The following is a 25,602-nucleotide window of genomic DNA, read 5'->3' as shown; positions in this document are numbered from 1 at the left end:
GGTTAACCATAGTATGTGACATCAATAAAAGATGGTTAATCGTTACGGGATCACCTCGTGAGAAACCCACTTGCAAGCTACAAAAATGGAACATGACATGACTTTCCTGCAATATTGGTGCAAAGAAAAACCTCACTAGTAGGACCAATAGAGTTTAGACAGCAATCAAGATATTGCAAAGAGCTAAGCTATGATGGAATTCAAAGTGAATCGCAAAATGCTATCTTTTTTGTGATGGTGTTCATTCATTGATCACATAATCAAATAACATAAATGTACATGATTCCTCTCTTAAAGACGAGAATAGAATTCCTTCGTCATAATTGTAAGGATACATTTAGAATTGTAAAACTTCAATGAGGGAATGCTTTCGTTAATGAAATATAACACATTACAAATATACACAGAAAAATGCCCTGAAGAAATGATAGCAATGACTTAACTGAAAGAACTACAAAAGAAACTTCCTGTGGCATTCTTAACCATATCTGTAGCTAAATATTGTCTTCTCCTATAGAATTGCTACACTATAGAGCTTTCTTTCAGTTTAATAATCGAACTGGCAGCAAAGTCCCCAACATCTTACGGTATAATTTGAAGGAAATTGTATTGTCACAGACTACTCTAACAGGGGCTCCATTATAGGTTTTGAAAAGGGGGTATGAAGTTTCATGGTGTATGTAACTGCCACCCCGATTAGTGCGCAAAATGGTGGTATGAGACCCAAACCAAACCTTGTAACTGAAATATAGACGTGCACTGACTTCGTCAACTGTAGTTCTGGGGAGGAACCTGCATCTGAGTGCATATGGTATCAAACAGAAAATTTAGACTGACAATAATGGGCAATTTAGAGTACTCATGAATTTTACGCACAGAAAGGGAAAAAACAGAGAACAGAAAAAAAAAAAAATGTCTGATTGATGACCAGAAAATTAACGAGATAATAACAGTAAGATGATAACAACTAACAGATGAGTTAATCTGGAAACTATAAGTAACCCAATCCCGCTGGACTAATATAAAGCGGGTGTATGGATGAAAACAACACAGTGGAGAATATTTCTTTAACCCAAGAAAATGGTGACCTGTTTGAATAAAGAGATCAGGGGCTGTAATATTTTGGTTAAAATTGATATGGCTAAAGCATGTGATAGGTTGGGATGGGATTTTCTGGAAAACGTGTTATTGGCTTTTGGCTTCTCTGCTCAGTGAACTAAGCTTGTGATGAATTGTGTGACAAGTCCTTATTTTTTTATTATGATGCATGGAGCTCATAAAGGTTTCTTTCAATCTTCAAGAGGAGTGAGACAAGGAGATACACTATCTCCTTATTCGTTCATACTGGCTTAAGAGCCAAGAGGCACTTTCTAAAATGTTGCATCAAGCTTTTGCTGAGGGTAGAATTAAAGGCTTTTCTAGTCCTAGAGTCTGTCCCAGTTGTATGGAATTTGAGATATGCTGATGACATTGTTGTCTTTGTACATGGTGGTAAAAGTTCTTTTCGAGCTCTTTAAGAAGTGTTAAATAGTTATGAAGCTTTATCTGGTCAGGTTGTAAATACAATGAAAGCAACTATTTTCCCCCTCTCAAGCATCAGCAGTAAGGAAGAATATTGTCCTAACTGCCACTGGATTACAAGAAGCTCATTTTCCTTGTACTTACTTGGGAGCACCAATTCATTATGTAAGGCTCACTGCTGATGTTTTGGAACCTTTGGTTAACGATATTAAGAAGAAACTTGCAACATGGAAGTCTAGATTGCTGTCAAATGGAGGAAGACTAGTTTTAATTAAACATGTCTTGTCAAGTATGCCTCTTCATATGCTATAAATCTTGAATATCCGTTCCGAAGTTCTGGTTTTAATCAGGAAGCTTTTTTAAGATTTCTTTTTAGGTGATAGAGTGGGTAAGGTGAAGAAAAAATGGGTGGCTTGGGAAAAGGTTTGTAAACCTATTGAGGAAGGTGGTTTGGAAGGGATCTTGGTGAAGTGAAGAAAGCTTTGAACGTGAAGTTGGCTTGGAATTTGTTGCATGGATCTACTTTATGGTCTGAACTTTCATAGCAAAGCGTGTTAAATCTGCTCATCCTTATTTGGTTTCTCATTCTTGCAACAGTTCGAGGCTGTGAGCGTCCATTTTATCCATTTTGAAGAAGGTTATTAAAGGGACTCGGTGGTTTGTCAAATAAGGAAAGGCTAATTTTTGGTTTGAGAATTGGTCAGGGATGGGTTTCTTGGCTGATAACGTAGAGACGGTGAGAGGACAGTCTGTGTCTCAGAAATTTGTCTACTGCTGGATGGGATATGGAAAGGATGATTTAACTGGCGGGCCCTGACTTGGCTTCTCAAATATCTGTTTCAGCTGGGGTTATAAGGGAAGGTGAAGATATTCCTATATGGAAGGCAGAGAGAAGTGGTAGTTTTTCTATAAAATCAGCTTGGGGGTTAGTTAGATATCAATAGGGGTGCAAATCAGTCGGTCCGGCGATGGACTGAACCATCATTTTTCTGGACCGGACCGGTAGCTCGGTTCAGCCTATTTTTTTTTCTTTTTTTAAATCAATAATAAAAAAAATTTATTTAAAATACTAAATTAAACTAAGCGACTTATTAATGTGGATTATGTAACAAACTCAATAAAAGAATATTTTATATGGTCAATGATATTTTCTTTTATCAGTATGGTCAATGATAATGAAAATTACATTATTAATTTATATAATTACTATATAATTAACTAATTGATATTATATATTAGTTAATTCATAGAATATTAACAAGTGTTAATAAAATATTTAAAATTTTATATTGTTAATAGTAATAGGTTAAATGAAAATATATATAAAATATTGTTAATTTATAGAATATTAACAAGTATTAATAACATATTTAAAATTTTATATTGTTAATTGTACAATTATTATATAAATAATAATTTTTTTTTCATTCGGTCCGGTCCGAAAAAACCTTGGACCGTGGATCGGACCGGACCGAAACTTTTCGGTCCTCTAAAATGTGGACCAAGACCGATAGGTCTCAATCTCGGTCGGTCCGGACAGACCGTTTATCACCCCTAGATATCATGGACAGACTGTCTCTTGGTATAAAACGGTTTGGCATAATTGATACCAAACAATATTTTTGTATTCATTATGTGATTTCTGTGTTTCTCCTGAAATGGAAATCCTTGGATCATGTATTGGATTTCAGCCTCTAATGTTTGGAGATATTTTTCTGAAGTTTTTTTTTTTTATTGGCACCAGGTGTCCGGAAATAGTGTTCCCGTTCCGACTAATCCTGGGGATGCACAAACCCTTGGTGAGTAGATATTTTTCAGGAGTTTTTGGAGTTAGATGTCTGAGTAAGCAAACTTGGTCTCAAAGAATTAGTTTCTGGTTGCTTAAAGCAAGAAGGAACTCTCAGTTGGGAATGATTGTTGGTTTTTTACCTGTATTAATAAGTTGGTGTTTGTGGCTAAGAAGATGTTCTGCTTGTATGGAGGGGAAACGTGAAAACGTGAAAACCGGAAAAGCGTGGTGTGGAGGATAAAGTCTTCTTGGAGATGTGATGTCTCAAGTGTTTTGTGTGGATAAATTGGGTGCTACCAATTTGAAAACACTTCAGCAACTTTTATTTCCTCTTATTTCTTGTAAACAACCTGAAATGTCTATTCTTAAGTGGGATAGACCAAGGCCAGGAAGAATGCAAGTTATTATTGATGGTAGCTCCTTTGTAACCTGGGTCCATGTGGTGGAGGTGGAATCCTGAAGGTTGTTTTGTTGCTGCATATTCTTCTTTTTATGGTTGGGGTTCTAATACCGAAGCTGAGGAGAAGCAGGGTGGCGCATAGGGGACCGCCGTGAGGATGATGGACGGTGATTTGCACCATCGGCTTACTTGCAAGAGGCCTTTAACGTAGCAAGAGGTATAGAGAATAGCTAATCAACAGAGGAAACCTGCAGAGGGGAGAAGTGCTAGCATGAAGAAGAAAGAAAGAAGAGGCAGGTTTTATACAAAGCGATTGTCGAGGACTGAACCGTTACAGAGATGTGATTTGGGAGATTTGTACTATTTTTGGTCATATTTTCCTTTATGTCCACATTGTATATAGCTGTCAATTAGGATGTAAATACTTACCTTGTATAGCATATTAGTGGTAGATAGATGCATAGAATCCGGCGAGAATGATGTATTCTCTGCTCTATGTAATGAACGCAAACCCTCAGTAAAGGGTATTGAGACCAATTGACATGGTATCAAGAGCCCTATCTTGATTTCTGTCTCTCTGTGGTCTTAATCACTGGTGTGCGATTTTCATCGCTATTCTTGAGAAGTTTGTGAGTTGCCGGCAGGAGAAAATTTCCTTTTCTTTTCTGTTTTTCGCAAGTTTTTCTTACTCTTGGTCTTTCGATTGGGAGTCGGCATTTTCTATGGTGATTAAATTTGTGGGTTCATATTTTTTTTTTTTGGTGGCTGTCGGAGCTCTGTGTGGTGCTCAACACTTCTGTCGTTGGCTGGGAGGTGGTCGGATCCTTCTAACGTTCGCGATAGGTGGCTGTGTGACAGTCGGCGGTCTCTGTCACTTCTTTTTTTTTTTTTTTTTAAACATGGCTTTCATCATGTCTGTTGAGAATACTATTGTTTGCTTTATTGGAAAGAATTTTCCTACATGAGAATTCCAATTTAAAATGTTTCTGAAAAGAAAGGAATTATCGAATCATATTGATGGCTCTACTAAGATTCCCACTAATGAAAATGAACTTGTACAATGGGAGGTCAAGGATGCTAAGGTGGTCTCTTGGCTGTTAGGGACGATTGAGCACCATCTTGTGATAAATCTTCGATGTTTTACTACGGCTCAGGCTATGTGGTATATCTCCATTGTATTTATCACCAAGACCACAACACTCGGAAATTCCAATTGGAGTTGGAAATTAGCAATTACATTCAAGGTAATTTGACCATTGAACAATTTTATTCTGGTTTTATTAATTCCTGGAGCGAGTATTCTGCAGTTGCTCATGCTAAGGTCCCCCTGGCGGCACTAGCAACTCTTGAAGTGGTTCATGCTGAGTCAATGCGATCAATTTTTGATGAAGCTTTGCCCTGAATTTGAGCCTGTCCAGGCCAACTTATTGAACAATAATCTGGTCCCTTCTTTAGATATTTGTTTGAGCGATTTATTGCGTGAAGAACAATAGTTATCCACTTAAATGGGTATGATTCCCGAGAAGGTCTCTTCTGAGGTTGTTAATGCCACCTATGCAGCACAAGGAAGAGGAGGAAGAAGTTGCAGTATTTCAGTTGCAAGGAGTTAGGTCACATTGCCCGCAATTGTCCTAAGAAAGTTTGTAACTACTGCAAGAGAGAGAGTCATATCATTAAGGACTGTCGGGTGCGGCCTCATAATCGCCAATCCCAAGCTCTTCAGGCTGTTGTCTAGTCATCTTCTTCTGCTGCACCTCCCACCGTGAGCTCTGATTCATATGTTCTCACACCTGTAATGATACAACAGATGATTGTGTCTGCTTTTATTGCTTTAGGCCCCCAAGGTATGGGTACTAACTCCACTTCTTCTTGGATTGTTGATTCTGGTGCTTTAAATCATATGACTGGTAATGTGACGGGTCTTCATGGTATTCGTAAGTATGGGGGCACACAACATATTCAGATTGCCGATGGCAGTACTCTTCCTATCACTGTTGTTGGTAATTTGGATTCTTCATTTTGCAATGTTTCGGTCTCTCCTGGATTATCTACCAGTTTGATTTCTATTGGACAATTGGTGGATAATAACTGTGATGTTCATTTTTCTCGTGGTGGTTGTCTTTTGTAGGATCGAGTGTTGGGGAAGGTGATCACGAATGGGCCTAAAGTGGGACAAATGTTTCCTTTACAATTTTCTATTCCTAATGTTGTTTCTCTTGTTTGTACGGCTACTGCCAATAATAGTGAAGCCTGGCATAAGAAATTGGGTCACCCTAATTCTGTTGTCTTGACTCATCTTATGAAACATGGTTTTTTTGGGTAATAAAGATTCGTTTTCTTCTTCTTACGTATCTTTTGATTGTGCTACTTGTCGTCTTGGTAAGAGTAAAACTTAACCTTTTCTTGCGCATGGTAGCCGTGCTTCTACATGTTTTGAGATTGTGCATACTGATGTTTGGGGTATGAATCCTATTATTTCTCATGGTCAGTATTGCTATTTTGTGAACGTTTATCGATGATTATAATCGATTCACCTGGATATATTTTCTCCGCTCTAAAGCTGACATGTTTTCTGTCTTTCAAAAATTTGTTGCGCTTGTCGAGACGCAGTTTGGTACTTGTATCAAAATTTTATGCTTTGACTCTAGGGGGAGTACATGTCTCATTCCTTTCAAACTTATCTCCAGCAAAAGGGAATTATTTTCCAGCGTTCTTGCCCATACACCCCTCAACAAAATGCGGTCGTTGAGCGTAAGAATCGTCATCTTTTAGATGTTGTTCGCACTTTGTTGATTGACTCTTCTGTGCCTTCTCAGTTTTGGGTTGAAGCTTTATCTACTGCAGTATATTTGATCAATCGTTTGCCTACTGCCACTCTAACTTATGATTCTCCCTACTTTCGATTATTTGGCATATCTCGAGTATCAATCCCTTCATACTTTTGGGTGTGTTTGTTTTGTCCACCTGCCACCAATTGATCGTCACAAGCTTGCTGCCCAGTCTGTCACGTATGCCTTTATGGGCTATAGTCCTACTCAGAAAGGATTTGTTTGTTATAATCCTCACGCAAACAAATTATGGATCTCTCAAAATATGATTTTCTTCGAAAATCAATATTTCTTTCAGTCTCAGGTTATTTCTGATCCTCCTATTGCTATTTCTACCTGCTTTTGATGATATGCCTTCTTCTATTGAGCAGTTTAAGCCAGGTGTTGTGTATCACCGACGTCTTCCACCTTTAATGCCCCTTCCTGACACTGCTCCTCCATCTGATCCCGTGGTTCCTAGACCTCGGCGCTCCACCCAGGTTACACATGCACCGCATAGGTATGGTTTTCCTCATACCTCACTTACTACAACTCTCGACACTATTTCTATCCCTCACTCTTATGCTCAGGCAACCACGTACGCAAGTTGGCAGCAGGCCATGCAAGAAGAGATCCAGGCTCTTCAAGACAATCACACCTGAGACATTGTGGCTTGTCCCTCTGGTGTCAAACCTCTTGGTGGTAAATGGGTTTACTCAGTCAAGTTTCGGTTTGATGGTTCACTGGATAGATTTAGAGCCGGTTTGGATTGGGAGATCAACTCATCTCATTACTATTCACAAACCATCTCAACTCATCTTATCTCTCAAGCCAAACGGGGCCTTAAGACTCGTCTCGTGGCTCTTGGGAACCGCCAAGAGTATGGTATTTGATTATGAAAAAACATTTGCGCCCGTCGCCAAGATGACTATTGTGCGGATTGTCTTGGCACTTGTTGCTTCGCAAGGGTGGTCTCTCCGGCAGATGGATGTGAAGAATGCTTTTCTGCATGGTTACCTGAAGGAAGAAATCTATATGAATCCACCTCCCGGCATGTTTGCTACTCTTTCATCCGAGGTTTGTCGGCTCAAACAATCTTTGTGTGGACTTAAACAGGCTCTACGTGCATGGTTTGATAAATTTCGCTCTACTCTGCTTGCTTTTCATTTTGCTTAAGAGTCAGTTTGATTCCTCTCTTTTTCTTCACAAGACATCTACAGGAATTGTGTTGCTTCTGGTGTATGTTGATGACATTGTGATTACTAGCTCTGATGCTGATTTAATTCAGCAATTGCAACAGCATCTCAAGGCCTCTTTTCACATGAAAGATCTTGGTCCCCTGCAGTATTTTCTTGGCCTTGAGATGCAGCTTACTCCGACTGCTACCTTGTTACACCAGCACAAATACACGCAGAAATTGATTTCTTCGGCTGGTCTCCAATCGGGTAACTCTGTTCTTACTCCCTTGGAGGTAAATCTCAAGCTTCGTCAAGAGCAAGGCGAGCTTATATCTGATCCATCCTTGTATCGGCAGCTGGTTGAGAGCTTGAACTACTTGTACCGCCCTGACATTTCTTTTGTTGTGCAGCAGGTCAGTCAATTTATGCAGGCTCCCCGCCATCTTCATTTAACTGCTGTCCACTGCATTATCCAATATTTGAAGGGCACCTCTACTCATAGGTTGTTCTTTCCTAAAGAGTTTTTCTTACAGTTGGTGGGGTATAGTGATACTGATTGGGCTGGTTGTGTGACGAGCACTCAGTTATGGGGTGGTCTATGTTCTTAGGCAATGCACTCATTTCTTGGAAGAGTAAGAAGCAAGATAGAGTTTTCAAGTCCTTCATTGAGTCTGAGTATCGTGTTATGTCTTCCGCATGCTTTCAGATCACGTGGCTTTGTGGATTATTAGGTGAACTTGGTTTTTCTCAACTTCATTCTACTCCTCTTCATGCTGATAATAACAATGCTATTCAGATTGCCGCTAATCTTGTTTTTCATGAGCGTACGAAACACATTGAAGTTGATTGTCATTCCATACGTGAAGCTTTTGACAAGCATGTGATTACTCTTCCTCACATTTCCACCCAACTTCAAACTGCTAACATATTCAGTAAAGCTCTTCCTCGGCATCGGCATCAGTTCTTGGTTGATAAATTGATGCTTCTTGATCAACTAGCATCAATTTGAGGGGGGATGTTATGGAGATGTGATTTGGGAGATTTGTACTATTTTTGGTCATACTTTCCTTCGTGGCTACATTGTATATAGCTGTCAATTAGGATGTAAATACTTACCTCGTATAGCATATCAGTGGTAGATAGATGCATAGAATCCGGCGACAATGATGTATTCTTTGCTCTATGTAATGAATGCAAACCCTCAGTAAAGGGTATTGAGACCAATTGACATGAACCAATGAGACGTGCACATTAAAACCAACAAGACAAAGTGAGCAATAACATGCAAACATGTGGCCCACACAAGGGGAGTGCACTGTAACCACCATCCGGAACGTGCAGAGTGGGAAGTGCAACAGACAGGAATGCTAGGGGATGTGGAATGGAGCAGTTATATCAAAGGACGCTGATGCGTTTGACAAAGCCCAAAGACCAACCGATATAAGAGCCAGAAGGACACCGCGTGCCCATCTCTTAGGGTGAACTAAAACCCAAAGTTTTCAAAGTTCCTGCACATGATAGCGTGGCCGAAATTTGGGGGGTAGCTGTTGGGAGATGGACACTAAGCCAGGACACAAGGCGAGACATGGGCAAGCGAGAGGCGAGATACAATATGCAAGATATAATAGGAAGGCAGTGAGGGATGGACTGAGGTTGAGAAAGAGCTTGATTGTTTGCCATGTAGATTTTGAATCTGATTAAAAGATTGTAGTAGATTGGCTAGGTGTTGGAAAGGTTTATTGGGAGTTTATAGATGTATGAGAAGATATTGTTACTCTAACGAAGGGCTGTTGTTTTCGGGTGAATCATGTCTATAGAGAGATTAATATGGCTGCCGTTTATTTTTTTGGCAAAACGAGGATTTTCTTTTATAAAGGGAATTAAAGGGATTTCACAAGTTAAGTCTATTCCAAAAGCAGTGAAAGGTTTTCTTACATAAGAGAAATCTTGATGTCCTTTCTTAAGATGTAAATGAATTTTGTACGAAAGTTTTGTATAGGATTTGGTTTTGTATAGTTTGCTTCTGAATTGATTATGTAATCTGGTTTTTGGAGCAGGTTAGAGTTTGGTTAATGGTTTTCCGTACTGAGGTTTAACAACTCACTTACCTAAGTGAGTTGCAAAATGACATAGGTACATGTTTTCTGTTAAAAAGAAAAAGTGATAAAACAACATGGTATTCATTAAAAAGGGGAAAATGAATAAATAGCCAGGGTTTACAACCTTTAAAAACAGCCACTGCGTTTTCAAAATGACAAAACCTTTTTTTTTAGTCCTTAGGTTTTGAGTTTTAAAAACAAAAATAGTCCTATCAACTATATGTAAAAAAATCTAATAACAAATTGCCAGCAAACTGCTGACCAAGCATCAAACATGCTAAGAAAAAAATAATGTAATGAAAATAATATACAAATATTTTTTTCAAAACCCAAAAACTAAAGAAAAAATAAAAATGCAAACAAAAAAATTTAAAACAGAAAGAAAAAATCTATTTGCAAGCCTTTTTTTTATAGACCTAACACACCACTAAAGTGGGTCCCACAATGATGAAAAGTTTCAGTGTTTTAACTATTTCATAATTAGAATGGGTCTCACATCAAATGGTGTGTCGACACACCAGATTTGTAAATAGCAAAACTATATATATATATATATATATATAAACAAATAGAAACATAAACAAAACATTAAAACATAATTAAAAAATGAATACATGTTTTATTATAAAACCAAAACCTAAAAATAAAATTTCCGAGAAATCCATGAATACAAAAAATTCAAAACTAAAAAAATTCAAAATGAGACAAAAATTAGGAGGGAGGGTTTCCCCCTCAAGCCCCTACCTCGATCGCACAGAATGGAAGGGAAGGGGTTTCCCCTCAACCCCAATGTGGTGGGGAAGAGGGATAACCTCACTTCCCCCTATTGCAACTCACTCGCTAATGAGATGTGAGGGGTGGCCCTTGGGCTCTAGACTTTGGAGGCCACCCTTTGTGCCTCACCTGCAGCTGCTACTGCATGGGGGAGCCGCTACAGGCGGATTGAAATTTTGCACTAGTGCTTTCAACTAGTGGCTTCCACAGTGTGAAGGTGCCGTGATGGTCAGAGGGAACCCTAGCAAGTGGCCTCTGAAGCTATCCCCTCGTGGAGGACTTGGGGGTGAGGGGTACCTTGTGGCTCCCATAGCACGAGGGAGCTATGAGCGAGCGAAATCCCCAGCCTCTCCCCCCAGCCCATGATACAGGGTGTAACACTTTGAATTGAATATAAAGAGGATGATGAATGGGATCCTGTGTTGCCTATGAGGGAGAAGTTTTTCCTTTTTTTATAATTCCAAAGGGCCCCCGATTACAACTTTGACAGTTCCTTTTTAAGTATAAGCCCTGATAAGCCAAAATGTAGCTTGGGCTTTCGTTGGGTAGTTACAAAGCATATTTAAAATATGCATAATCATGGTGTGCAAACACAGTCAACAACAAACACCTAGTTTATAAGAGAATCTCTTATGTTTAAGGTTTTGTAAAAATGTAGGTTCAAACAACTTACTTTGGAGAGACTGAAGAACATACAAGGCAAGCCCACATGAGATCTTGTCCAAGAAACTCAAGGATCCACAAACAAATGCACAGCCGCCAAGATTCTCACCAATTAGAACACTCTGCATACTCACCCCCGTCACCTGTTCTATTTGAGACAAAGTTAAATTGAAAAATAACAAAATGAAAGTTACTACTACTATCAGTTAGATCAGCAGCAACTAAGAAATTAGGATATTCTACAGCAAGCGCCTGGCCGCCATTCTCCACTCATATACACAAAATATATGCCAGATTTGAGAATCATAATTATGACACAATAACAACCAGTTTCCTACGACTTCTTATACCAATTTGTCAGTTGTAAAGTTTTATAGCATTGGCTAAAGAAATCTGTATTCTTCTGATCTGACCCAAGCTTCTTGATCTTGAGTTTGCCATTGATGACTGATAAAAAACAATTAAGACAATTCCAAATTTCCCAAGTACATTGAGAAAATGTGAGGATTTGCGTAAGATTCCATCTTAATTCATAAAATGCTCTTACTAAGAGGTAACGAAGTCCATGAAATACCAGATCATTCTATTAAACTTTATAAGAGTGGTTGAAATCTTATCCATTGTCTATATACATATAGTGATAAAAAAAAATCATATCTGGAAATAGAATTGAATCCAATCTTTTGTCATGACCGCCAATAAGGTAGGAAGAAGATAAAATTACTAACTGTAACAGAAATAACTTCCCCTGTACTAACTTATTGACTTATTATGACCAATTTCAAATCAACAAGTATAGTTGAGGGTTTCTATAAACTAGCAGGACAATGCTTTTATTTATTTGTTTATGTACTTTTTTTTTTTTTTTAATCTCACTTATTTCACCTTCTTAAATAGGCTATGCCTATTTACTTGTCAATAAATTTTCTTATTACTCATAAAAAAAAAGTAAAACATTGATGGAACAGAATATTCGATCATACCGTCATCAAAGCATTTGCAATTCCAATAAATATTGATATAAAGTACATGAAAGCACTCATGCTTCTTGGTAAGAGAAGGATTGCTGCACCACAAAATATCCAAAGAATGCCTCCGGCAGAATAATAGGCCTTCAGGCGTTGGCCAGTCCACGCAATTTCCTGCAATGTGGAGATTAGATATCAATAAAGCAAAGAATATGTATGGAAAAAAAAAAAATATGCATGAATCAGATTCAACCAAAGAACTGAGTTTCATAAGGGAACCTGTAGAATCATAGATATGATGAAGCTGCAAATATAGATTATGGCAGGAACCTGCTCCCATTAGTTTGACAAAAGAATCAGCCTTGCATTATTTTCCAAAATGGTATAAGATTGAAAGAAGTTAGATTTTGACAAGGTTTGTGTACATACCAGAGCTTTAGCTGATTGGGCCATTCGTAGATCATTAATAACATAGAATGCAAGGTATGCCTGAACACAAGAAGCCATCTTTATATCAGAACTACAAAGGTAGGTCAACAATTTTGGCAAATCACAACTGGGAATGATTTTCCAAGAAGGAAGTCCCTTTCAAGGGACTTCTCTCCTTGGAGGGAGAAGATATTCCCAAAAATAACATCTCATATGTTGTTACAAAAAGTAAACTTAAGTTTGACACATGCTTTCCCATTTTTTAAAATGAGAACATCTAAGCAAGAACATGCTGACCTGTGAAATATTCGTTACTAATCTGGTGAGCACGTAAACAAGAGCAACTTCATAATATAGAGCCCTCTTGAACCAGTATGCCCAAGCAATCCTCGCATGGCTATTTCCTTGTACTCCTACCTTTGATCTGCAAAAGAAAACAAATGACTGCTGTAATCAAGTCGTGTAGAGGCATGATCGTCTTCAGAGGGTACCGCAGGGTTCAACCCGCACAATGAATGTTTGTCTAATTCTTAATTGAAACATCATGAAAATTTAAGGTTAGTTGTTGTGATTTCTCACAGATAGTTTCTTACCGAATGCATCATAAAATACTTACACTTTTAATTACATATGTAGTCTTAAAACATGAGGGCCTCATTAATCTAGGTCCATGGGCAAAAAATAAAACAGGAAATTACACTTGTATTCAGTTTCCACTTCTTAACCAAACAAAGTAGAGAATGATATTATATTAAAAATCACGGGACGATAAGATCACAATGAGGAGCTCATCTTCAAAATGAAGGTGAGAAATCCTTTTCTTTTTCCTGCTACGTTAAGAAAGCACCATCAAAACACTCCCTATAAACTTCATTGGTTAAGAATAATAATCTGACCTTGGCTCTTTCGTCCCAAGAAGAAATATGCCCACGAAGCAGCATCCAAAGAAAATTGAAAAGTATGCAATCCAGCGGTACTGCTCATTCGGGAAAGTACTATGATTAAAATCCAGAAGAAAGTTCGTGATAATTGATTGAAACTTCATTTAGCAAATGTACCTGATTTTCAATATCAGCATTTGTTTCTGCTTTAGTGACAGCAAAGACAATTAGAGCAATTGCGTATAAGGTGAGGTTGGCAACCTTCAAAAAGAAAATTGAAAAAAAAAAACAGAAGAAGAAATGATCACCTTTTTTTGGCACTATGTAACAACATAAGACAAGTACAAATACAATAAAACTCAGTTAGGAGCTGACCATTGTAAAAGCATTGCGGCAGCTTGTCAGCACCACTCTACCTGTTGAACTTAGTGTGATGCAATTCACCATAGACCTTCAATACACAGTTAAGGTTCATTGCATAAGTGATAAAATGCTCAAGTTCAAGGAATCATGTTTCTTCCTTTTTCATTTCCCCAATGTAAGGGGCAGGATAAATTTTTCAATGGTGCCTCCATTCTACAAAGAATTTCCATAAATTCCCTCTTTTGAAATTTATGCAATCATCCTTTCATAAAATACTCAAATTTTCACGATCGTCCCATCGTATGTACAAGAAAGCCAAAAAGGGTACAGGTAAATAGATTTTACCGATCACACGTTAGGTTGCAATTAAATACCCTCAAATTATGAGGTTCACAGCATAAAAAACCACTAAAAGGAGTGGCAGTAGTGCTTCTTTGCTTTTGCTTATCTAAGAAGCGTAGCTAGAAATGACGATTTGCTTATTTCAACTGGAATATTGTAAATTGAGAAGGTGATTACATGTGTGAAACCTGACTAGCAGCCCAACCTACATTGAAGATTGCTGCAAACACGCTGTAGCCAACAGTTCGTAATGTCGATGAAGAGGTAGCAAAGATCTTACAAGGAATGCAACCACCAAAGACAGAAGAAAATGAAATGGCAACCAAAACAGATCCTGCACCATGCCATATTTTGAAATGTCCAAACCTGTCTATCTATCAAGAAAACAAGATCAAGAAAAATGATTTCCAGTAAGCAAAGTATCAATTCCCTTCCAACATAAAAAGGTGCAAAGTTTTATTTTTTATTTTTTTGATAAGTAAACGGTTAAATTATATTAATAGGAATAGGCATAGCCCAAGTATACAGAGGGTATACAAGAGATAACACCTAAAAAAGGTGCAAAGTTTTAATGAAAAAAAAAATTCTAGAATTCTAATTTCAATTATCTAGGAGACAAAATAACTGGGTATCAAAACCCAGGCAATTACAATATTTGCATACAGCAAAGTGTAGGAAATGAAAATGTAGCACCCAGACATGATATCTGCCGTACTTTCTTCTAGAAATGTTTGCATATATGAAGACTGCTCTTGAGGTACAAGATAACTAATTAGAAAAATGTATAATGTTCCATTCGTTTCTGTCAACATTAGGAGGGAACAGACATACATCGAAATGCTGAAATTACATAACTTTACATAGCTTGTTAAAAATACCATTTGGTTTTGTGTTAACCAAATTAAACCCAGCAGAGGAGCCTCAGTTGATGCATACGTGCAAATTCCCTTGCAGATCCAACCACTGGTTAGATAAGGTGCTTGCTATTTCCTTTATTTATTTTATTTATTTATTTCAAATTACAAGTCATAATAACATTCACAAATAAAGAGCGCCATCTAAAATGTTTTCTGGCATATCAACTTAAAAAATCTCAACTTCCCAGAGTTATTTAAGAAAATTAATACCAGAACATTGACCACAAATCTTCCATATAGTCCAGAAAAAGAATGGACCAGAAATGCATAAGATAGACATATTATTCAAGTACTTTTAATTGTACAATAACTTGTCAAGTAATTATTAGCATAAAAAGTTTTGAGTCCAGACAAGGAAACGTATTTAGTTTCAAAGTACCAGTTCACCAGCAAATATGGTTGTGAATCCATCAGCTACTTGACCAGAAAGCATAACTGTAGCAGCATCCCTGTGAAATAGCATGATGATGTCAAAAAAGAGAAAACGAAAATATTACTGGGGCTAAAAAATAATATACCACGAGGTAAACAAAAGTCAATGCAGGAAACTCAGAAATAGCTAATAACCCAATTCAGGAACAGTTCAACCAAAATGTAAGGAATCAAAAAGTTATTTGTTAGTGTTATAAATGTGCGCTTGACATAAATTGTTCACAGACTCCCAGACAGTCTCTAACATTGTACTAGAGCCTGGTTTGTATAGAAAGCTCTTATGCTAGAATCCTTGGAGCCCCCATTAGTTTCTAATTTATGTTTTGGTGCTTGTTTCTGTTTTTGTATCCTTTCTAGGTGAAGTTTAGGGCAGCACTTGGGAGGGGGGTTGTTGTTGTTTCTTACTATAATATGCTGTATATATATATATATTTTTTTTATAAGTAAACGATTATATTGATATGAATAGTCATCGCCCAAGTACACAAGATGGTATACAAAAGGTAACACCTATTTAGGAAGAGGAAATAGAAACAAGAAATTCATGAAGATTGAGGCCATGAAAATCTATGCTGTGGCCCATAGAAAAAGAGTGCTGACAAAAAATAATCTAAGTTCTTCTAATTGACGCTTCTTGTCTTCAAATGTCCAGTCATTTCTCTCCTTCCATAGGCACCACAGAATACTATATGCTGAATATATACTGTGACCACTCTTTGATGGCATCAGCAAAGGGGACCGATGGTTTCTAACAGTTCTACTACCATTGATATTGTGCTCTTTTGCATATTACCACCTCATAACAGGGGTTGAACAACAGCAAAAAAATACATTTACGTAGCAAGTTTTGGACATTATAATGAGACTGCATCAAGCAAAAGTATAATCTTAAATCATTCGAAACTGTTTCTCCTATTGCAAGAAAATCTTAGTCCTAAAACAATTCCTCCATGTGTGTGCGTGTAAGTATAATCTGCTTTGTGATCCGTTTCAATACAGAATATTTTGCGGTATTATTTGCCAACTCACTGTAAAGGCTGGATATGACATTTAATATGTCTTCCACATATATTAGAAAAATAAAGCATAGAAAATCGGAATCCACAAAGTGAACCAAAATAAAGGAAGAACACACTACAACCAGAACTTTCTTTAGAAAACTGCTTATTCTTATCAACAACCTACAATTCTCAATGCTGCACACACAGAGTTCAAGTTTGGCACATACTATATGTATTCTTACAAATACCATGTGCAGCCTTTACCTCATAATCCCAAATTACCAAATACAGCATTACCTAGGATAAATTCTATGCTTGAACAACATAACAAGAATACACATACTCGCGGCATGCCAAGCTAGAATTAAAGGGAAAACATATCACAACTGTAATGTGATTATCAAACTGCTGAACAGGTAATAGTACATATACCTAGGAGAAAGTCCAATTTCTGTCAGGAACAATAAGAGATAAGTAAACCAACAGGCAGCCGTGATGTCATTGAGCATGTGCCCCACGCCATAGTAAAACACAGTCCGTCTCCCAAGGGGCTTTGTGAATGAATCATCATCCTCTATAACATTACTCATCATAATGTCTTTTAACTAGTGGGAGCCTGCGAAGCAAATCCTGATTCTTGAGACAACCAGCATATATAGTAGTTAGTCCAAATAATCAGAACTACCATGATGACTATTGTTTGTCATTAACATAATCAGGTTACCATAATGAGCATTGTTCACCCTAAATATTCCAAACAAAGATTTTGCTAGTCAAGGTAAAGATGTCATTGTAACTATAAACAGGAACAAGTTAGGAACAAAGCTTGTGGAAGAGTAGGGTGGGAGGGAGAGTTACATTGGAAGGTTATCGCTAGGGATGTAATCTGAACAGGCTACTCGACCGGTAGCTTGAATCCGATTTGATTAAATTCGACTTGCACTCGATTCATTAATTAAAATTAGCCCATTCGTGAACATGATCGATTATTGAACGATACAACTCGTATAAAACTCAACTCGACTCGATTAATGTTCGCAACCAAGCTCGTATAGAATTCAATTCGACTTGTAAGCTCACTCGCATATATTACACACACACATATATTAGAAAAAATATATTATATAAATGTACATATTATATGTATATAGCAAATTAGATAAAAATATATAACAAAAATATATAAATTACATATATGCCTGAATGCATATCAATATTAAGCATATATATAATTATAAGTACAAAATGTAATATTGTATTAGTATATTTTTTATATTCAACTAATACGTGAAATTTGCAATTTTGATTCATTTCATTAATTATTTAATTTACTTATTATTTATTATTTTTAAACTGAGAAAATAAGAAGCTTTAAAAAATTCTCCAAAAGAGTCAAGCTGAGCTGAACTTGATTAAGCACTCAACTCGATTACTACTCAAGCTTGAGCACAAGCTGAATTTTAGAGCTCAACTCTTTTTTTTTTTTTTTTGATAAGTAAAACAAATTATATTACTCCAAAGAATAGGCCTAGCCCAGTATTTACAATAAACAACCCTGACTAGGAGGGTGCAATGGAAAAGAGGAAATCATGAAGGGCCATGCCATTAAAATCAACAACAATGGACCAAGTACATAACGTGCTATAAAATAAAACTATAAGTTCCTCTAGCGATCTCTCATTGTCCTCAAATGTGCGCACATTACGTTCCTTCCATAGACACCACACCACACCACATGATGCACATTGGAATCATCTTCCAAACTGCTGAAATTTGATGTACCCCTCCAATGCTTGGCCAGCTGGCCAAGGCTGCCACCACAGTCTCTGGCATGACCCAATCCAACTCTACTCTACCCAGAACCCCATCCCATAAAGCCCGTGCTATGTCACAGTGTAACAAGAGATGATCCACCGACTCGCCCCCTCCCCTACACATACAACACCAATCTGCTGTAATAATCCGCCTCTTCCTCAAGTTATCCGTTGTGAGAATCTTGCCTAAAGATGTTGTCCACACCAAAGAAAGCTACTTTAAGGGGTGCTTTGTGTCTCCATATCCTCCTCCAGGGAAACCAAATATTGGGATCTTGTGTAAGGGCCTTATAGAAAGAGCGAACTGAAAAATCACCTTTCCCGGTAGGTACCCACCACAATCTATCTTCCTGTGTTACTAGGCTTCACAGAGTGCAGAAGACTATAGAAATCAGTAAAACTGTTCAACTCCCAATCTTGCGCAGCCCTACTAAAACTGATATTCCAATGAAATTGCTCACCTGCTATTCCCATAACCTCCGCTATTGAAGCCTCTTTGACACTGACAATTTGGAATAATGAAGGAAATGCATCTTGTAAAGCATTATCTCCGCACCAAGTATCTTTTCAAAATTTAATCCTGGATCCATTGCCCAAAGATGAGTATGACAAAGAAAGACCATCCAACCTTTTCTAATGTGTGAAACACAACCCCACTCCATCAGTTCGTCTAACTTCTTTAGTGTACCATCCCCCCCATGTATCGCCATATTTGCACCTAATCACCCCTCTCCATAAAGCTTCCGGTTTTTTATTGTATCTCCATAGCCATTTGCCCAATAACGCCCGATTGAAAGTCCTCACATTTCTAACACCCAAACTACCATTGGATATTGGGTGCCAAATTGTTTCCCACTTGACCAGGTGAAATTTAAACTCCTCCCCCAAACCACCCCACAGGAAGTCATGTTGGAGTTTCTCAATTCGGCCTGCCACACTTGCAGGTATAGGAAAAAGTGATAAAAAATAAGTAGGTAAATTCGAAAGTGTACTCTTTATCAAGGTAAGCCTGCCACCTTTCGACAGCTACATTCTCTTCCAACACGCTAATCTCTTCTTTATCTTCTCAATCACTGATTCCCATATAGCAGGCGTCCTTGCACCGACCCCCAACAGAAGACCCAGATACTTTAGAGGTAGAGAGGTGACCTTACAACCCAATGCATGAGCCAGCTGCCATGCATTAGACACCACGCCGATTGGCACCAATTTAGACTTATCAAAATTCACTTTTAAACCAGACACTGCTTGAAAACACAGAAGCAACGCCTTCAAAGCTTGTACATGATTCCGACCTGGACCACAAAATACAAGCATATCATCTGCAAACATCAAATAAGATATGTTAATGATGCCCCTAACCGGGGTTCCAACCAAAAATCCTTCCATGTGGGCATGATGGGTCAAGGCCGAGATCATCCTGCCTAGTCCTTCCATCACAATAACAAACAATAAAGGCGACAATGGATCTCTTTGTTTTAGGCCACGCGAACTATGAAAGAAACCCGCAGGGCTGCCAGTTATCAACACAGAGAATTTGGCCGTTGATATAAACCATCGGATCTATGACCGCCACCTCTCACCAAAACCACATCTCCCAAGAAGATAGAGAATGAAATCCCAATTAACATGATCATATCTCTTCTCCATGTCTAACTTACATATGATCCCTATTGAGCCTGCCTTAATTCTACTGTCCAGACATTCATTGGCAATAACAACCACATCAAGAATTTGCCTATCTTTAACAAATGCATTTTGGGGCTTGGTGACAATCTTCCCTACCACCTCACTAAGTTGGTTGGCTAACACTTTGGAATTGATCTTGTAAACCGCTCCCACTAAGCTAATGGGACGATACTCCGTTATCTCGTGTGCTCCCACCTTCTTTGGGATCAATGCAAGAAATGTAGCATTTAAACTTTTCTCAAATTTTCCAGCCACAAAAAGTTCTTGAAACACTTTCATGATATCTTCCTTTACAACATCCCAGCAATCTTGGAAGAAGCCCATAGAGAATCCATCCGGCCCCAATGCCTTATCCTTAGCCATTTTCCGCACTACCTCTGCCACTTCCTCTTCCTCAAAAGCCCTCTCCAACCGAGAGACATCACTCGTTCCAATGATGTCAAAAACTAGACCATCAAGGGACGGCCGCCAACACGTCGGTTCAATTAAGAGTTGCTCATAGAAACCAACTATATGATCCTGAATAACCTGTTCATCTCTACACTTAGTACCATCAATCTTCAGCATCTCAATGTTATTGTTTCTTCTGTGTGAATTTGCCCCTTGATGAAAGAACTGGTGCTTCGGTCTCCTTTCTTGAGCCACAAAGCTCTTATTTTTGTCGCCACGAAATCTCTTCTAGCAAGATAATTCTCTCAAGCTCCTCCCCCAACAACAACTTTCGAGCTACTTCATCTTGGGTAAGGGACCTAGCCTCTTGGATCCTCTCAATTTCTTGGACCTCCGTCAACTTACCCTTCTTATTTGCCCCTAGATCACTTAAAGATTGCACATTCCATAGCTTCAGATCTCTTTTTAGCGCTTTCAATTTACCTGCAAGAACAAAACTAGGGGAACCCAAAAACTGGTACAAAGACCACCACTGTCTTACTCTCTCAACGAAACTGTCGGATTTTAACCACTTATTTTCGAATTTAAAGTACCTTCAACCACCTCGGATACCCCCACAATCAAGCAAAATAGGCCAATGATCCGAGCTAATACGAGGCAGACGCTTTTGCCAAACGTCTGGAAAATGACTCTCCCAATCAGGTGAAATAAGAAAGCGATCCAATCGAGACCAAGTTTTATTATTTGCCCACGTGGCAGAACCCCCAGCTAGTGGAAAATCTACCAAATTCAAGTCCGAGATACACTGAGAGAACTCTATCATAGCTGGCCGCCCTCTTCTAGTACCGGAAGACTCGCTTGGGACTCTAGTGACATTGAAGTCTCCCCCTATACACCAAGGGACGTTCCACCAACTGTGAATTCCGACCAGTTCTTCCCACAAACAAACTCTGGTGCTATCTAGATTTGGACCATACATATCTGCAAATGCCCATAAAAAATTATCTGACACACTCTTAAAAGAGCATGCTACTGTGTACCTCCCTATGAACTCCATTTTCTCCACCACCTGTCGATCCCACATCACTATCACTCCTCCTGACGCACCATTAGAAGCCATATAAACCCAGTCCACATGAGCTCCACTCCATAAACTTCTCACAATTCCCCTATTGATCAACTTCAACTTAGTCTCCTGTAAACACACAATGTCCGCCTTCCACTCACGAAGCAAGTTTCTTATCCGAAGACTTTATTGGCCTCGTTGAGCCCGCGGACGTTCCACGACACAATTATGGGCATCATGGAGGAAAAGCCAGCCCTTTCCCTTTCGACTTGCCCCTGCTAGAGCTACCCTCGGTATCCAGTGACCATGTCAGCTTATTAAGCTCCCGCTGTTTTTTCGAAACATTCTTCCAATGTTTCTTGTGCTCCGCTTTGATAGCCGTTAGTATTGCCAAAAACTGGTCTTCGTACCCTTCACATTCCAAACCCATGATTGTCTGTATTTCTTTAACTTTATCAAAGACCCAATCCGAGACTCGACTGAGAGGGAAGCAGAAAATTCAAGGGGATAGGATCCACCTCCTTACTAACCCTCGGTAGCTCTCGGGTCTCCTCCACCACTGAGATTTTAGTCAAAACTAAATGTTCTTCATCTGATGACAAATCTCGAGTCTCCTCACACAAGGCCAAAGCATGTTCTTCATCAAATGTCACCCCTTCAACAGAATCATATTGGGACAACCCCATCTCTGAGTCCAAATGCACCCCTTCCCTCACGTCCACCTCAAGGGCCACAAGAAAACCCCTAGAGTGGGTCGGCAGTGTCTCCCTCCCTTCCCCTACCCTTATCGGCACTTTCTGACACACGAGTGGTGGAGATGGCCCTCCCACCCATTACGGCAATAAAACCTTCATTCCGTGTACCCCAGACCTGCGAGCCGTCATCAGAGAGAGCCACCGACATCATCGGCAATTTATGTTGACCCCCGACAGTTCCTCCTACGACGACAGCAGGCCAGGCATGTGCTCTGGTAGTTGGGCACCTGACTCGTCGACTGCCGAAGCCCTAGGGCTTTCCCGCTGCAACTGGGCCCTCAGCTGAGGCCCATCCGAAAGGCCTTTGCCCATGTCTTCCGTGTGGCCCAAGGGCTGTGAGCCCGTACTCACTCCCTTCGGCCCCACTTTCCTCCAAACAAAACCCTTATTTTCCTGTTGGGCCAAGCCCTTACCCAAGCCCGACCCTTCTTTCTCCTTTTCCTTACGAATACCTTTTTCCTTATTCCACCCAACCATTCCCCTCAAGTCAGCCATCTCCTTCTCCAATTGCCATATTTGGCTCTGCAAGTCTTCAATCAACCAGCGCACATCACTCTCCATCTCCCTGCCACCAATTGCACAACGTACACCTTGTGGAGCTTGAGGCATGCGTCTGTCAGTGGTCCAATACCCATCTCGTTCCCCATGCGACGCAAGAGCCTCCTTGTACGACCGCCGCATCTCCACCTCAAGCCTCACCTGCGTATGAACAGGAGGAGCACCCCTGGCTCTCCTCTCCTACAATAGCTCCCCCAACGCCTCCTTCAACCTTTTCTACCCCCCCCCCCCCCTTCCCCTTCTGGAATGATGATGAAGTTTCTCCTTCCCCCCTCCCTATATTCTACCACTCACAAAACAACCTCTACTGTTGGAACATCTCTGTGCAAGGTAACTGCAATAACCCTCTCTAATAGAGCTGTAAAACTTCTTCTTCTCCCCAGTGAAACAAGCCTCCAACGCCTTGATCAACCACCGCACAGTTCTATATTCTACCAAGAGCTCATGTTTCCTTCTCCACCCCCTCTCTATTATACGAAAAAATCCACCTTCATGGCTAAGCATGAATAATTTCGATTCTATCCCCACCTCACTAAAGGACCCCATCAGAACCAACTCAAAATTGCAGTAGCAAATTCATCAGCTCAACTCTTATACAAGCCGAGCTTGAGCTAGGACTATTTAATATTCAAGCCTAGCTTGAACAACCTCAACTCACCCGAACTCGGCTCAATACAACCCTACCCATCACACCCAAGGGGATAGGGGGTCTAACTTTGTGCGTCCATGTATGGCATTGACATACAAGATCCCAAGCACAATGCCAAAGTAGCATGAATCTAGAACATTTGTGCATGTCAATGCCATATGGTCCAACATGAAGTACTAGGAATTCCGACAATATGGTCATAATTTCCTATCAATCATAGCATCTGCCATCTATAAGGTTTTATCACTTGAAAAGCCTTTCAACGACGCCTTGAAATACTTTTGGATATCACTTCAATTCAAAAGCCTAAACTACTTTGTCCTACTCCAATTATGTATATCTGTTTAACACTTACATGCAAATTCCAACAGGGCTCCCGGCCCATCGGATACAAGCCTCTACCAAGAGAATAAATCATATTTGAAATCCTTTTAATGGAGAGACGAAATCCTTTTCCTCTCTGTTCCAAAGTTCCTAGTTCAAAAATAAAAAATTTAAAATATCTAACTATCCTGAAGCTCTGTTCTCAAATTGGCCAATTCTTTTGCCACATAAAAAAGTCCCTAGTTTTCTAGCCTAACAAGTGAATAATATCATTTTATTTTTGCATGGTTTATCTATAAGCTAGGGGTGCTTCAATACTCATACACTCGGAATGTTCACGTACTCAAAGGCATAAGTTTTTCATATCGTTTGTGATAATGTAAAAGCTGGATACAGTCATTTTGAAATCCATACAGCATTGTGATCAATTCCATATGAAGCATACAAACCCCAATAGACTCAACAAAGACTCACTACACACAAATTAGCTCTGGTCAAACAAAATCTGAAATATAAGATTAGCAAAATTAAAAACCATAAAGGAACTAAAAAATTGAACTTCATGACCAGAAGGTCTTCAGAATTAGTAAAACTCATTACATTTCATCCGACAGAATTAAAGGATCAAATCCACTCTTTCCTATCGGATCAAAGTTTGGGAATAACGGGAAATTTATCATGGTATCATAATAGGTGAACCTCAATTTCAACCATGTCTCCACTATATTTGATAACATCGCCTCCACTCAGCCCACACCTTTCTCAAATTTGCTAATGTGTTATCATTTCGAGTAAAGAACCTAAGAAACTTTCTGAAAACATTTGATAATTCCTCTTGTTGTCTACTACAGTTACATCCAATCAAATCCGCACTCACACCCCAAACTTCCATCGAACAGCCAAAAAAGATAAATCTCTCAAAGTAAACTGCAGTTTCAATGGTAAACCTGTGACCTTCTGAGCCGCACCCATACCCAATCCAAGAACGAATTACACCCACATAAGTATCCTAATGGGCAAGTGAACAGTTGGGCAAAGAAAAACTGGCTCCATACTTATAACCCAAAAGTGCGAAGCTTTCATGTTAAGAATTTTTAACTGCTCGTAAAACCAATCACTATTACCTAAGCATCCCCCTCATACGTAGCAGGTAGCAGCAAAAGAAGAACATAAAACTATTCGGTAAAAGTCTCAGTAGCAGAAAAACTGCATACCCAAAAACCACACAAATTGTTATCAACCGAAAGGAGAAGGAATGAGACGGGACATACCGATAAAGGAGGGGCGGAGCTAAACAGAACCCATCAACGAGAGCCTCCCCAAAGTTAGCAGAGGAACCTTTCTTGGATAACAAAACACAAATTGGATGTGTATATGCATAAGTTTGTATACATATATTATAATTTATGTCATCTAAGCTATTGGTTTGTTGTCTTCTCCATAATTATCATTTGTAACTCGGGGGTGTGCGCCAACACCGACTTAGCGAGTTCGGAATTCTGAAGTTCAACAAGGTCAAAAGACAGTACTGGAAACAAGAGGAGGATATTTTTGTCTTTGCCGGAGGAATGCTGTTGGTCAGAAATTGGAGAGAGAGAGTGACAAAATTGTAAATGTGAATGCGAAGGGGAAGGTCCGGCGCCTCGATTACTTCACGCCATCGCGCAACCCTTATCCGAGTCTGACAGGTCGCCACTACTTCCACCTCAACTCCTCCCAACGCAGTTATCAAAACAAAAAACTGCTCCCAAACCAAGATTCTACCACAGTCCTGCGCCCCGACCCAAATTTTT

At 39.2% G+C, this 25,602-nt stretch overlaps 2 protein-coding genes across 7 annotated transcripts; both read right to left on the bottom strand.

Annotated features, from left to right (window-relative positions):
• Positions 1 to 6: 6 nt before the first annotated feature.
• LOC121239187 (major facilitator superfamily domain-containing protein 12-like) lies at positions 7 to 25,602 on the bottom strand. 6 transcript variants are annotated; one of them, XM_041136347.1, is made up of 13 exons: positions 25,081 to 25,602; positions 16,997 to 17,180; positions 15,511 to 15,580; positions 14,392 to 14,588; positions 13,885 to 13,960; positions 13,687 to 13,770; positions 13,525 to 13,604; positions 12,926 to 13,052; positions 12,629 to 12,688; positions 12,479 to 12,529; positions 12,215 to 12,373; positions 11,242 to 11,374; positions 7 to 106 (listed from the first exon to the last, which is right to left on the bottom strand). In XM_041136347.1, the coding sequence occupies exons 2-13, from the start codon at positions 17,155 to 17,157 to the stop codon at positions 78 to 80; spliced, it is 1,227 nt and encodes a 408-aa protein (XP_040992281.1). In that variant the 5' UTR covers positions 17,158 to 17,180; positions 25,081 to 25,602; the 3' UTR covers positions 7 to 77. The 6 variants fall into 6 exon arrangements, with proteins under 6 accessions (XP_040992281.1, XP_040992280.1, XP_040992277.1 ...); XM_041136346.1 differs by lacking the exon at positions 7 to 106 and adding an exon at positions 292 to 792 and having other exon boundaries at positions 25,081 to 25,601; XM_041136343.1 differs by lacking the exon at positions 7 to 106 and adding an exon at positions 292 to 798 and having other exon boundaries at positions 16,997 to 17,200; positions 25,081 to 25,596.
• LOC121239391 lies at positions 20,720 to 21,953 on the bottom strand. The gene is made up of 3 exons (XM_041136646.1): positions 21,797 to 21,953; positions 21,061 to 21,438; positions 20,720 to 20,940 (listed from the first exon to the last, which is right to left on the bottom strand). Exons 1-3 carry the CDS (start codon positions 21,951 to 21,953, stop codon positions 20,720 to 20,722), a joined length of 756 nt encoding a protein of 251 aa, XP_040992580.1.

This window comes from Juglans microcarpa x Juglans regia, chromosome 7D (assembly GCF_004785595.1).
Source record: "Juglans microcarpa x Juglans regia isolate MS1-56 chromosome 7D, Jm3101_v1.0, whole genome shotgun sequence".
Classification (NCBI taxonomy): domain Eukaryota; kingdom Viridiplantae; phylum Streptophyta; class Magnoliopsida; order Fagales; family Juglandaceae; genus Juglans; species Juglans microcarpa x Juglans regia.
This window is presented reverse-complemented; position numbering and strand designations above follow the sequence as displayed.